This window comes from Tachypleus tridentatus, chromosome 10, assembly GCF_004210375.1.
Source record: "Tachypleus tridentatus isolate NWPU-2018 chromosome 10, ASM421037v1, whole genome shotgun sequence".
In the NCBI taxonomy this organism is placed as follows: Eukaryota; Metazoa; Arthropoda; class Merostomata; order Xiphosura; family Limulidae; genus Tachypleus; species Tachypleus tridentatus.
Window position 1 is genome coordinate 53,986,541 of NC_134834.1, and position 12,283 is coordinate 53,998,823.

Consider the following 12,283-nt stretch of genomic DNA (forward strand, 5'->3'; position numbering starts at 1 on the left):
TATATATATATATATGTAAATAAATGTTAATATATTTCAGTATATTGAAAGGAAAATATATAATCAATAAAGAGAAAGTAGAGATCATTTATATAATTCACAATATAAACACTTATTGTTGAATGGCTGTTTACTAATATACCAATAAAGTCCAAGTCTAAAATGTCATGGTTGCTATACAATTAATGATGCCAAAATCAAAACATTATCACAACAGTATTATATTATATGTATGCACAACTAAAAAATGCAACAAATAAAAACTAATCATAATCAAATATAATATATTATTGTGAACTGACACACAAGAAAGACAACAACTAGTTAATAGCACCTACTACCCTCTCTTCAGCTATTTTAATCGTATATACTTCCTGAGTATGGCATTAAATTGCATCCAACTGCAGAATAATGAAATGTCAAAATAACAAGCAAAGTATAACTCCCAACAGCCTCCCTTAAGACAACATCAAAGGAGACCTATTCAAGTTAATTGAGCAACAGGAAATAGCAACCTATTACAGTATTTTACCAAGCATAATCCACCATCTTTCAGAAATCACGGTAAAACCACAATGGCATGAAGGTGGTCCCCATTAGAAGGAGGGAGGACACCCAATCCAGTAAGAAAAGTCATGTGTGACAAATGATTCCTGACTGACATTGCACCCAGAAGAGAATAGGCCAAATGGAAACAAGGAATGTAAAAACTATACATCGTATTGAAAAACTGTTTAATGTCAAACATAAGATGAAAATATTAAAGATAAATATTGTAGGCCTGTATAAAATGTACTGTAAAGATGTTGAAACTACTGTTTCAGAATATATGAAGATCATTTATTCAGGAGGTCAGATGCACACAAGAGTTGGGTTGATTATAGATGAGGAAATCTTAAAGAAGTTGTATAGATTTTGGACAACATCTGATAAAGTAACTCTTATGAAAATACAGGTTAAACCTTTCAACATTGTCATAATACAAATCTATGCACAGACAGTTGAAACTGAGGAAGAGGACACTGATTGTTTCTACAACACTTTGATAAAGCAAAAATCAGTGAAAACCTCAAAAAATTGTCATACTGATAGGAAATCTAAATGCAAAACTTAGTTGTAAGCAAGTGGATAATATTGTTAGACCACATGGACTTGGAGAGGAAAAATAAAAGAACATAGAAATGGTTTGGTAAGGTGTTGCAAATGATTAAGTTATTATAAACAAATTGTTTGAGCACCACCAGAAAAGAAAGTATACAAGGAAAAATACTGAACATAATGTAAGAATTCAAAGTGATTACATGACCATTATTAGAAGATTCAAAAAATGAGGTACAGAATCTTACCCAGAAGTTGACTGTGAAAATTACCATGTCCCTTTAGGTTATATTAAGGTTAAAAAAACTTAAGAAGCCAAAAGCAAAAAAGAAGCCAATTGTACAATTCTAACAGAAAACCTTCTGATGTGAGAAAAGTATACAGTTGCAGTTTAAAGCCATTTTGAAATATATGAAGGTAAAGAAAATATGTCAAAATGGGAAATTTTTTAAAGAAGCATCAGCCAAGAAGGCTGTTCCATTAAAATTGAGGCAACAGGATATTGGAGGAAATCCTTGAACCAATAGGAGACAAAAGGAAGATGAAAACCCATAGTATTGAAGAGTATAAGAAACTTGACAAAAGATTTTGATCAACATGAAATGAACAAAAGGAAAAGTGGCTTAATGAAAAATGTACAGAAACAGAAAAACAAAAGGACAAAAATATTACATTAATGTATAGGAATGTCAGAGACATCACAGGTAAAGGAGGATGCACTGCTTGAGGATGTATAAAAGCTAAGAATGGTGATGTAATTATGAAATGAGAACAAATATTGAAAAGATGAATAGAGTATATCAAACACTTATTTCATGACTGTCCTGAAGATAAGCTATGTGCTGAGAACATGGATAAATTGAAAATTGAGCCAAAAGCACAAATAGTTATCAAGAGAATGAAAGCTAATAAAGTTACAAGATCAAATAACATTAGTGTAGAACAAACAGAATGTTTTTAAGAATTTTGTATAAAAAGTTAATAACTATTATGAAAGAAGTTTATGGAATTGGTGAAACATCTGAATATCTCAGTGAATCAAACTTTCTTGCACTCCCCAAAAGACTTGGAGCCACTGAATGTGAACAAGGTTGAGCCATCAGTTTAATAAGCCATGCAACAAAAAATATATTAAAGCTGTTGATATTGAAAATTAGAGGTAGAATAAAACTGTAGACTGCAGAAGCTCAATGTTGTTCGATCAAAGATCCTGGTACAAGAAATGCTATCATCATAGTACAAATGATTTCAAAGAGGGCAACAGGAATAAAGAATTATTTCTTGAATTTTTTTATGCTTTTCATAAAGTCTGGTGTACAGAGTTAATGAAAAGGCCAGAAGAATTGGACAATGATGGTAAAAACTTGAGAATTTTAAGAAACCTCTATTGAGACCAAACTGCAGCAGTGAAGATAAAAAATGAATTAAGTGATTTTATCTAAATTAAGAGAGGCTTGAGGCAAGGCTATGTCTTTTCACTCAACATGTTCAACTTTTACAGTGAGAAAATCCTGAGGGAGATTGATGATATACCAGGACTGAACAATGGCACACAGAATTTGAACACACTGTATTATATTGATGGCACAGTTTTAACAGTTGATACAGAAAAGAAACTGAAAAAAAAATTTAGATGAAATTGTTAGTGAAAATGAAAAGAAGGATTTAAGTATTAACTGTAGGAAAACATAATACATGGTAATGATATAAAAGATCATTATTGTAAGCATTGTCAAAGTAAATAAGAAACAGATGAGGGAGGTCAATAAATTCAACAAACCAGAAAGCTGAATAACATCAGATGCTAAATGTGATTAAAAAATGAAATTGAAAATAGAGATGACAAAAGACACATTTCTTAAAATGTAAAAAATACTGAAAAATAGTAAACTTTCTAAGGCGATGAAGTTAAGAGTTTTGGATTGCTATGTTATACCAATTTTCTTGTATGCAACAGAATGTTGGACAATATCATTCAGTATGGGAACAAAAAAGGTTTAAGCAGGTGAGTTGTGGTTTTTAAGCACTTCTTAAATGTGTGTTGGTCAAATCATACTTCAAATGAAGATATTTTGTCAAGAGCTGGTTAAAGATTGAAGCTACTAATTAACATCAGTAACAGATTGATGGAATTCATTATACACATTATGAGGAAAGAAGAAACTGAAAGTTGGTTTGTAAATGGAAAAACTTAAGGAAGAAGAGATAGCAGAAGTCTATGGCTGACTTATGCCAAGAGTCTATCTAAATGGAAAAAACATAACAATGGGAATTCCGTAAAATAATGGTTAACAACATCCTGTTTGGATTTGGTACACAAAGAGATATATATAGAAGACCATGCTCACTAATGTCCTGTTTGGATATGTTACATAAAGATATCTGTGGAAGACAATCACCAATGTCCTGTTTCTATATGCCACATAAAGGTATCTGTGAAAGATCATAGTCCCAAATTCCTGTTTGTACATGCTACATTAAGATATCTGTGGAAGACCATGGTCACCAACATCCAGTTTGTATATGCTACATAAAGATATCTGTGGAAGACAACAGTCACAACATCCTGTTTGGATATTGTACTTAAAGATATCTGTGGAAGACCATAGTTCAAACGTCCTGTTTGGGTATGATACAGAAAGAGAGTAGGATGACCATCACTTATAAAACGCACACATGGACCAGAAGTGGAAAGTGCAATTTTGCGACAACAGGACATGAACCATCGATCCTCAGATTCACAGTCCAGTGCACAAACCACTGGGCTATGTCTTACTCAGCAACAAGCCTATACAAAAACCTATTATATCATCTTTTTACAAGTATCTGCAATCATAATTGCGTAAATATATTATTTAAACGATTCACAGGTTGGTGAATTTTGCACAAAGCCATACGAGAGTACTATGCGCTAGCTATTTACAATTTTCAAGTGATAGAAGAAGGGGAAGAGAGTCAACACCACCCACCATCAACTTTTGTGAGAATCAAGGGTGGGATTGATAGTCATTTATATAATGCACCCATGCCCGAAAGTGGGGAGCACAATTTTTTCTATTGGTGATAACGGAAAGTGAATCATGGGATATCTGCTAAACCGTTCAGTACGCTAACCACTAGATCCAAGAATTCACGGATACTAATTAAAAGTTTCATCACTTTCTCCACCTCCAAACCTTGATTTAAGGCACAGTAACTAGCAATAAATAAAATAACGTCAGTCACAAACCACCCATTTATTTACATTTTATAAATAATATAATAATTAAAGTGCTTCTTACCTATTTCGCCTTCGGTCTTTTGAAAATCTTCAACAGCCTTGAAGAAACTAAACGGTAACATATATGATATTAACGAATTTATCGTCCGTGAACTATCAATAATCAATCTCACACTCTTTTAAAACTATACGATAACGCTAATAGTTTCGATAAAGCCTCTACAAATCGTGTAGAACACTTAACACATCAAAGACTGATATCAATTTAATATTTGTTTGTTTTAAAGTAATGGTTAGAAATTAAAATATGTTCTGAATGAAACTTTGGTAGAAATTTCCGCCCCACCTTGCATATGTACTTTGCTTTATTCTCACCGGTAGATTTGTTACAAGCGCAACAGTGCTGCTACCTGACGATGTTCGCTTATTTACACGTCAGTTGATCGTAACATACTTTATTTAATTTACTGTAAGCATTATACAACACACACACACACACACACTTGCGGCCGTTTTAATCCACATACACCAGTCAATCGTTTAAGCATGCGCCTACCCCGCATAATATTTGTTTAAAAGCATTAAGAGCTGTTTATATTAATAAAAAGGTAAATGAAGAGAAATAATTCATGAATTATTCAACAATACGGAGATACTGACTGGTTTCTAGTGGAAGGTGTTGATAACTATCACTTCCCTCAATTTCTTAAGCGTGGGGTTTATTTTCTTTTTAATGTTTTTAAAGATTATCGCGTACCATAGGGCAAAAACCAGTGTTTCATACTGTAATACACACACAGTGAGTCGTAATTTAGAATTAATAAATAAACGTCAAGATTTAAAATGACTCATGAAAATTAAACACAGCTGAGTTCAGTCAGATATTTTAATAAATTTGTAAAAACAGTTTTAATGTTTTCTTCCCCGACTCCAAAATTTCTTACTTTACATGTCATAAGTTAACGTTTAAGAAAAGCCACATTTTATTAAAATATAGCAATTTGACTTCGCTGTTGATTTCTAAAACTATACAGCGGGTTAACCACACTGTCCACTCACTCGGCGTTGAAAGTAGGTGAAGTTTCTGTTAATCTTTCTAACACAACTACGACCAGTAGCAACGAAAATCACAGTTAATACTTTTCTATGACCTTCAAGAACCTATATAAATTCCTTATAAATTAATATGCACAATATTCCAACAATAAATAGTTTAAACGTACAGATACAAGCATATATATCCACCATTCATTATACCACTTGCTTTGAAGGAATTTTCTGATAGGCGCGTAATGTTTCATGTTTGTGAACATTTGACTCCTTTAAATAAATTAACACTGTAACGATTACATTATCCAGTACCACAATTTACTATACAGATCCCGCGAAGGAAGGCTGAAGAATGAAATTCTCTCGGCATGTCCGAATATACATATCTATAATTTAATTCAGTAACACATCATTAAAAACAAATATCTTCTCCTGACATTCGGTTCCGTTTCTTTGTAATCACTATAGCACCTCAAAACAAATTTGAATGCAATTTGGGAGAATAGCCTTTTTTTCCAAAAAACACATTTGTTAATAACTCAGACTCACTTCAATATCAATGTGACTTTTGGTCTGTATGTTTCAGAATCTTCTCAAAAAGGTACAAAAAAATAAAACCAAACCAAAAGGCTACTCGATTGTAGCCGTCCCTACTTTTGAAGAAATGCATTAGAAGGACGGCATTTAGTCAACGGCACCACTGCCAACTCTTGGGCTAATTTTATCTGACTGAACAGTGCAATTTCACCGTCATTTTTGTAGCGCATACATTCACGGCCCTAAAGTGAGAAGCGCATTTTTTGCGGTAATGGGTCATGAACAAGGAATCATCACATTCACATTCCATGCACGCTAACCATTAGGCCATGAAACTTTAGATTATAATAATGAGTATGTTGGAATGAATTTCACAGGAACCTAGACGTATTTAATATATACACACATTGAATTATGGTAAAATAATTAGATCGAATTTACGTACACTGAAGCACATTGGTAACAAAAAATTTGTAGTTAAAATTCTGTTAAGAGTTTCTCGAGCTTCATATATATTATCATTACGACGCAAGCTCTACAAAAACAAGGTAATGTCTCATTCAAAAATGGTTAATACGTTTTCAGCCTACATTATGTAATACATTATAATAGTATGGTAAGAAAGGTGGAAGATAAAAATAAATAAATATATATATATATATATGTTTATAGGTTGAAGATACCAGAGCATCTTAAATCAAGTTACATGTCGCTTGCTGAGGGTCTAGACAGTTATGAATTATGGTTCAGACAGTACTGAATCAGGCGTTATCAACACGAAGAAATATTGTACACTTTGTTTGCTGCCCGTCTTAAAGAGGTCACAGGGTCGAGCTCGGATAGACGCCGGTACACTGTGATGATTATCACCACGTTTTTCTTAAGGGGCTCCTGTCACCCACGAAACCTTAAGAGATCAATAAGGAACCCCCTCTCTCTAGTACCACAACGTCCCCATAGAACCCCTACCATGAATCAAAGAACTCAAAGATCAGTCTTCGGAAAAAACACAAAATAAAAAGTATCTCCGGCATCATATAAATCAAACGAAGGAGAACCATCAGGCCCTGACCATTCATACAATTACATAACATGCAAAGTTTGCAACTTCAGGCCCATATACTCCTGCAATGCTAAAATAAGAAAAATGTCTCCCATAACAAATGATAATGACCAGATTTATACTCTCCACAACAGCTGTACTACGGTGACCGATATTTTGGTATCTTCCGTGGTTGACAAATTCAAGAGATTTCCTATAACGTTTACCCACCAAACTACAGCTGTCGTTCTGAAAACTGTAAATGTAATGTCACCCTTACACAATTTATAACACTGCATCAGACACAGCTTTATAGACTAATGAAATAGACATTTGACTGGTCATTTACTGCAGCAATGGCTAAATGTCCATAATACCAAATACAGTAATTCTTGATATAACTTAGACACCGTATTGTATATATTATTGTAATTAAAGGTGATAAATAAATTATAGAAAATGATATATATTTACTTTCTGCTCACCTGTAATGTTAATATACTTTTATGAATTCCATGTAGGCTTAGACTGAGTGTAACTATATACAGATACCATTTTTAGTTCTATAAGATGTGAACAAATTTCTTAGCAGCTTTGACAGCAAGTGTTTTGCTATTAGCATACAAAGGGGACAAAAATGTAGTTTTGTATGAAGTAATATATTGCATGTATTTCATAAACTTGGAATTCGCAAATATAATGAGAGAAAATAGATAACGTTATAGTTTGTATTAGGATATTAAAGAGGAGGTGGGTTGAATTATCGTCTTTCACTTATATAATGACTTAATAATACGTAATGAATAAAGTAAACCTCAAATATTGCACAAAAGTAAAGAAAAAGAAGTACAATGCTCACCGAGACACATGGCTGTTATTAAGGGGCTGGAATGTCACCGTATCACCCATGATAGTTTATTATTATAAATCTGTTTTACCAGGAGCAAATATCTTTCCACAACTGGTTGCGCACAGCGAATGATAGATTTAGGTATCCACATATGGTCCTATATTTGTATTATAAATTTGAGAATAAAGGTTAACCCTGACAGCGAGCATCCACTGCTCTGTATGCGTGTGCTGCACCCGCAGATACACTTGCTAATATGGCACATTATAACACTCCTAATTGATTGATTTAGTGTTTTATGGCACAAAGCAGCGAGGCTATCTGCGCCTAACACTCCTAAACCGGAAGTTTTAATCAAGCTGTAATTTCGTTGTTCTAGTTCATTTAATTTATAGATATATTATCGATGGTAAAATATGTTATCCTATACCACTATTTACTATTTAATTATTCAGAGTTAATTTTTGTTTACACACAGATATACAATTCTAATAAATCTCTTTCCCTCAAGTGTCAGCCAATAAAAGCTCGTAATCGCAACATCAATACGTTGCTAAGTGATGAAACAAAGAGATTACTTCTCATTAGTAATGTACGTGAGGGACACCAAAACGGTCACAAGAAATACACAGATAGGGAGATGGACATACGATTGAACAGAGACACATAGATCATTCACTTCACTACAATAGCAATTTTTATTCTGGGTGGTAATAAATAGTATATTTTGTCAACGGTTTGTCTACCGCAGGCTAAGTTGCCTGACAAGCATAATTTACAGAACGCTCTTCGTCAAGTGGATTACCACCCAGTTTAGAACGGCACTTAGCGATAACGGTAGCAGAGTTTTCTCTTGTGGAACAGCAAGTAAACGCAAGTTTCTGTGGCGATAAACTGTACAATGAGTGACGTCAACTTTTCCTAAATAAACATTACGCAATCAAACACTTTATGAGTATCAGCTACTTACAAGCTGATTGTTTAATTTTACAGGGCATTTTAAGTTCAAAATACACTAAACACTCAATGTTCTCTAAGAAACGCTGAATATTAAATGTATGTCACACGGACATTTCTTTAAGCAGTTTGTAAAATAACGAGAATTTATCTTGTAATCAGTTAAGACAACATACAATAAATTTTAATCAACATATATTTTAATATATAAACATAACATTCTAAACCACTAAATAATCAATCGTACCTAAAGGCAGACAGAAATCTAATACTTAGACACTTCAATTTATTCAAACATATACGTATTAGTGCGACATAAAAGTTTTAGCACTTCAAGAATACGTTCTTCCCTCTTTACGCAATAAAAAAAAATTGTTTAAACTTCTTCGTTTAACATTTATTCGTAGTTTCTGTTGCCTATCTGAAAGCATTTCTCAAGAGGCTGTCTTAAAAGTTCGAACTCACGCTGAGCAGCTTACGAGCCGTGCATACAAAAGCGCTCAGTCCACGAGCAAGCACGTCAACAATAAACACATCCCGACAAATTTTTCCCTGACAAAAGAATCAAAACAGCAAACTTTCAACGTGTTAGTTGTGTCTACAGACCGCGGGAGATTCTTCGTGACTGGTATACAACAGACCCAGAACTAACGAATTTTGTCGCTAAGTCTTTGTAAAAACATTTTAATGAAGGAACTTTTATTTGTGTACCTAAGAAAAATACGTAGAATATACATAAAAAAAAGTTTCAATCAGAGTTTCAGTCACACAAAGAATCGCCTCAAGAGCAGAACTGGGAAATTTGAACTTCATGAAAAGACTAGAATATTGTTGAACGTATACATTTCACAACAAAAACATGTAATCCGTCATATATTTTGTGGTTAAAAATATACAGCACCTTAATCTGAAGATGACCCAAATTGAAACGTTGTTCTCTGCTTATCAATAAAAGTGTTAATACCCATACCAGCCGTTCTGAGATACACTTTTATTTCAAGTGGGTTTCTCGTCGTGATGAAGGGCAGCACAAAACCATCTTTACCTATAGAAGTTGTTAGATACGAACAAAACTGCAAACAAATTAATATACAATTACTATCAAAAACCACATATTTTAAATGTTTAAATGGCAGTTACACAGCCACAAAGTGTAATAGTTTATAATAAGATAGTAGAACCCGTTGAAATTTTCTATCAAACGTAATGAAAATAGTTACGACCATACCTTGTTGTAACCGTACTGCTGGGTATCTGTCGTCCTTCACAAAATATCTTAAAATACTTTATGTTCTTTCTCTCTAGTTCCTAATGTGAAAATTAAACAGATTAGTTCACATTAAAACTTACATCTAACTCATTTTTATGATATTGAGATAAGATTCCCTTAGAATCTAAATACCCCAAAACTTTTGTACAGGGTGTCCATGTATAAAACTCCACATCTGAAAGAACTGTATCGCAAAAGTTAGTGGTTACAGAAGAGCTGAAATCTATCGTAAGTATATTAAGAATTGTAACTTCACACACAGTGTTAAGTATTTCAACATCACACTTTCTGGACACTTCCATCTTACACTCTTACTTTCAAAACAATATTCCGTTAAAGGAAACCTCACAGCCAAATACATTTAATTTTATAACATTCTTAGTGAGACTTTCTTCTCTCAGTAACTAAATTTTGATGAAGTATTAATTGTTTTTGCACAGACATCTCCAATCTCGTGCCGTCAAAAGAAAAGTCAATGCTAGCTTAGGAGTAAACTACATAGGCATTTTGAGCTGTGAAACACCTTACGTATGTCAAACCTTTTTCAAGTAAAACCCACATTACCACTGATGAAATTGTTCCCTGAAACAAGTAGTTTTTAAAATATCATTGCGTGTTTTCCTCTCTTGATGTTAAACTTATAAACGTGATTGCTAGAAGATGAATATTCCGCAAAATTTAAGTTTTTAAACATAAATGAATAATATTTAAACCATTCAGTCAGTCAGTGCACTGGCTTTTACTACACATTAAAACAATACATAGCTACACTTCTTTCAGTTTATTTTCTTATAATTTTAATACCCAACCTTAAGGTTCTTGCTGTGAAAAGCTGCAGTTTTCCAAACGTTCATATATTATTGACACTCAACAAGAAATAATTATTATTCTGCCTTAATTTTTAATAATTAAATATATATATATATATATGTGTGTGTGTGTATATAGAAGATTAATTTTCAACAATCAAGTAAAATGAAATATAATCAAAAGGAAGGACTGCATTAAACACAAGTCCAAACCTCTAACTAATAACATTTTTAATCTAATTGTTTTTGTTTATTGGAATATATACATAAAAGTTATATGAAGTTAACTCAGTGACGAGTTTAGGAATTTTTATCAACTACTTAAAAATAACTTAATAAACAATAACAGTGGTTGCTTTTTGTTCATTTGTTTCTAATATTCGTACAAAACTACACAATAGCTATTTCCTCTGAATGTCCTAATTTTAAATTTGTAAACTAAAATAAATGAAGCCAGGCAATGAAGCCTACCATCAAACATTGGGCTGACGTGGGTTTTGATACTCACTCTTGTAAGACACTAACGGCTCTAAATTTCTGACCGCGATTTTGGAGCAACGAATCGTAATTAACGGACCTTCAGATCTACAGTAAGTCACGCTAACAACTAGGCCAGGTCAACCTGATATTAACTCTGCAAAATACTCTTCTTATTTACGAAACAAGTTTTGAAAAGGCTACTGGCCTTATTTCCCCGTGTATCCTAGGCCTGTATGATGTCTGCTGATGTGCACTTTTCATATTTTATGCGTTACATTAGTGTTATCACACCACTACTAATCATCATCACGATAAAAAACGAAAGAATAGCAATATGCATTCACAATAAACGTTCATAAGTGTTACACTGTTTCTGTTTTACAGCGTCCTTTTACTTTGCCTTATGTTTAATATGTTATATATTAAGATGAAATCTTCTTAAATATATATATATATATACACACACACACGTAACTTACCTTAGAGTTGTAATACCGTCTTGTGTTCGTCAGATCTATGACCAGACCTAAGTCTTTCACATTCTCAGTCAACATGCTAGGCGTAAACCTTTAGAGAAGAAAGGATCAGATATTTCCTGACTTTCACATAGTTCTTATATCTGGTTAGATTTTTGTAACATATCGATGCAGTATCAATATTTATAAACAACAAAAGAAAACGTGTAGTAAAACAATACATACGGTTATCCTTAACACGAGAAGAATTCTAATGTAAAAACAAGAATGAATTATGAATGAGCCACATTTGGAAATATAAGATGTTTGAACATCACCAACTTAAAAATTCAAATTTATGTAAATATCGTTCAATACAACAACTAACGTATCAAGATCAACTTTACTATTAAAAATCGTTTATCGTACATTAACGAAACGTCACGATTACTTATTTTTATCAAAAGCAAAGAAAACTACTGAAACTTGTTAAACCCAAAAAATCACGAGAGGGT

General features: G+C 32.9%; 1 protein-coding gene across 2 annotated transcripts in view; it reads right to left on the bottom strand.

The window, feature by feature from the left end:
• LOC143229297 (uncharacterized) overlaps window positions 1–12,283 on the bottom strand; it is a 99,343-nt gene that overhangs the window by 8,977 nt on the left and 78,083 nt on the right. For both annotated transcript variants that reach the window (XM_076461429.1, XM_076461430.1), the window contains 3 exons: window positions 11,793–11,880; window positions 9,983–10,062; window positions 4,380–4,426 (listed from right to left, as the gene is read on the bottom strand). In XM_076461429.1, coding sequence (XP_076317544.1) covers window positions 4,380–4,426; window positions 9,983–10,062; window positions 11,793–11,880 — 215 coding nt within the window. The remainder of the gene's footprint in view (window positions 1–4,379; window positions 4,427–9,982; window positions 10,063–11,792; window positions 11,881–12,283) is intronic.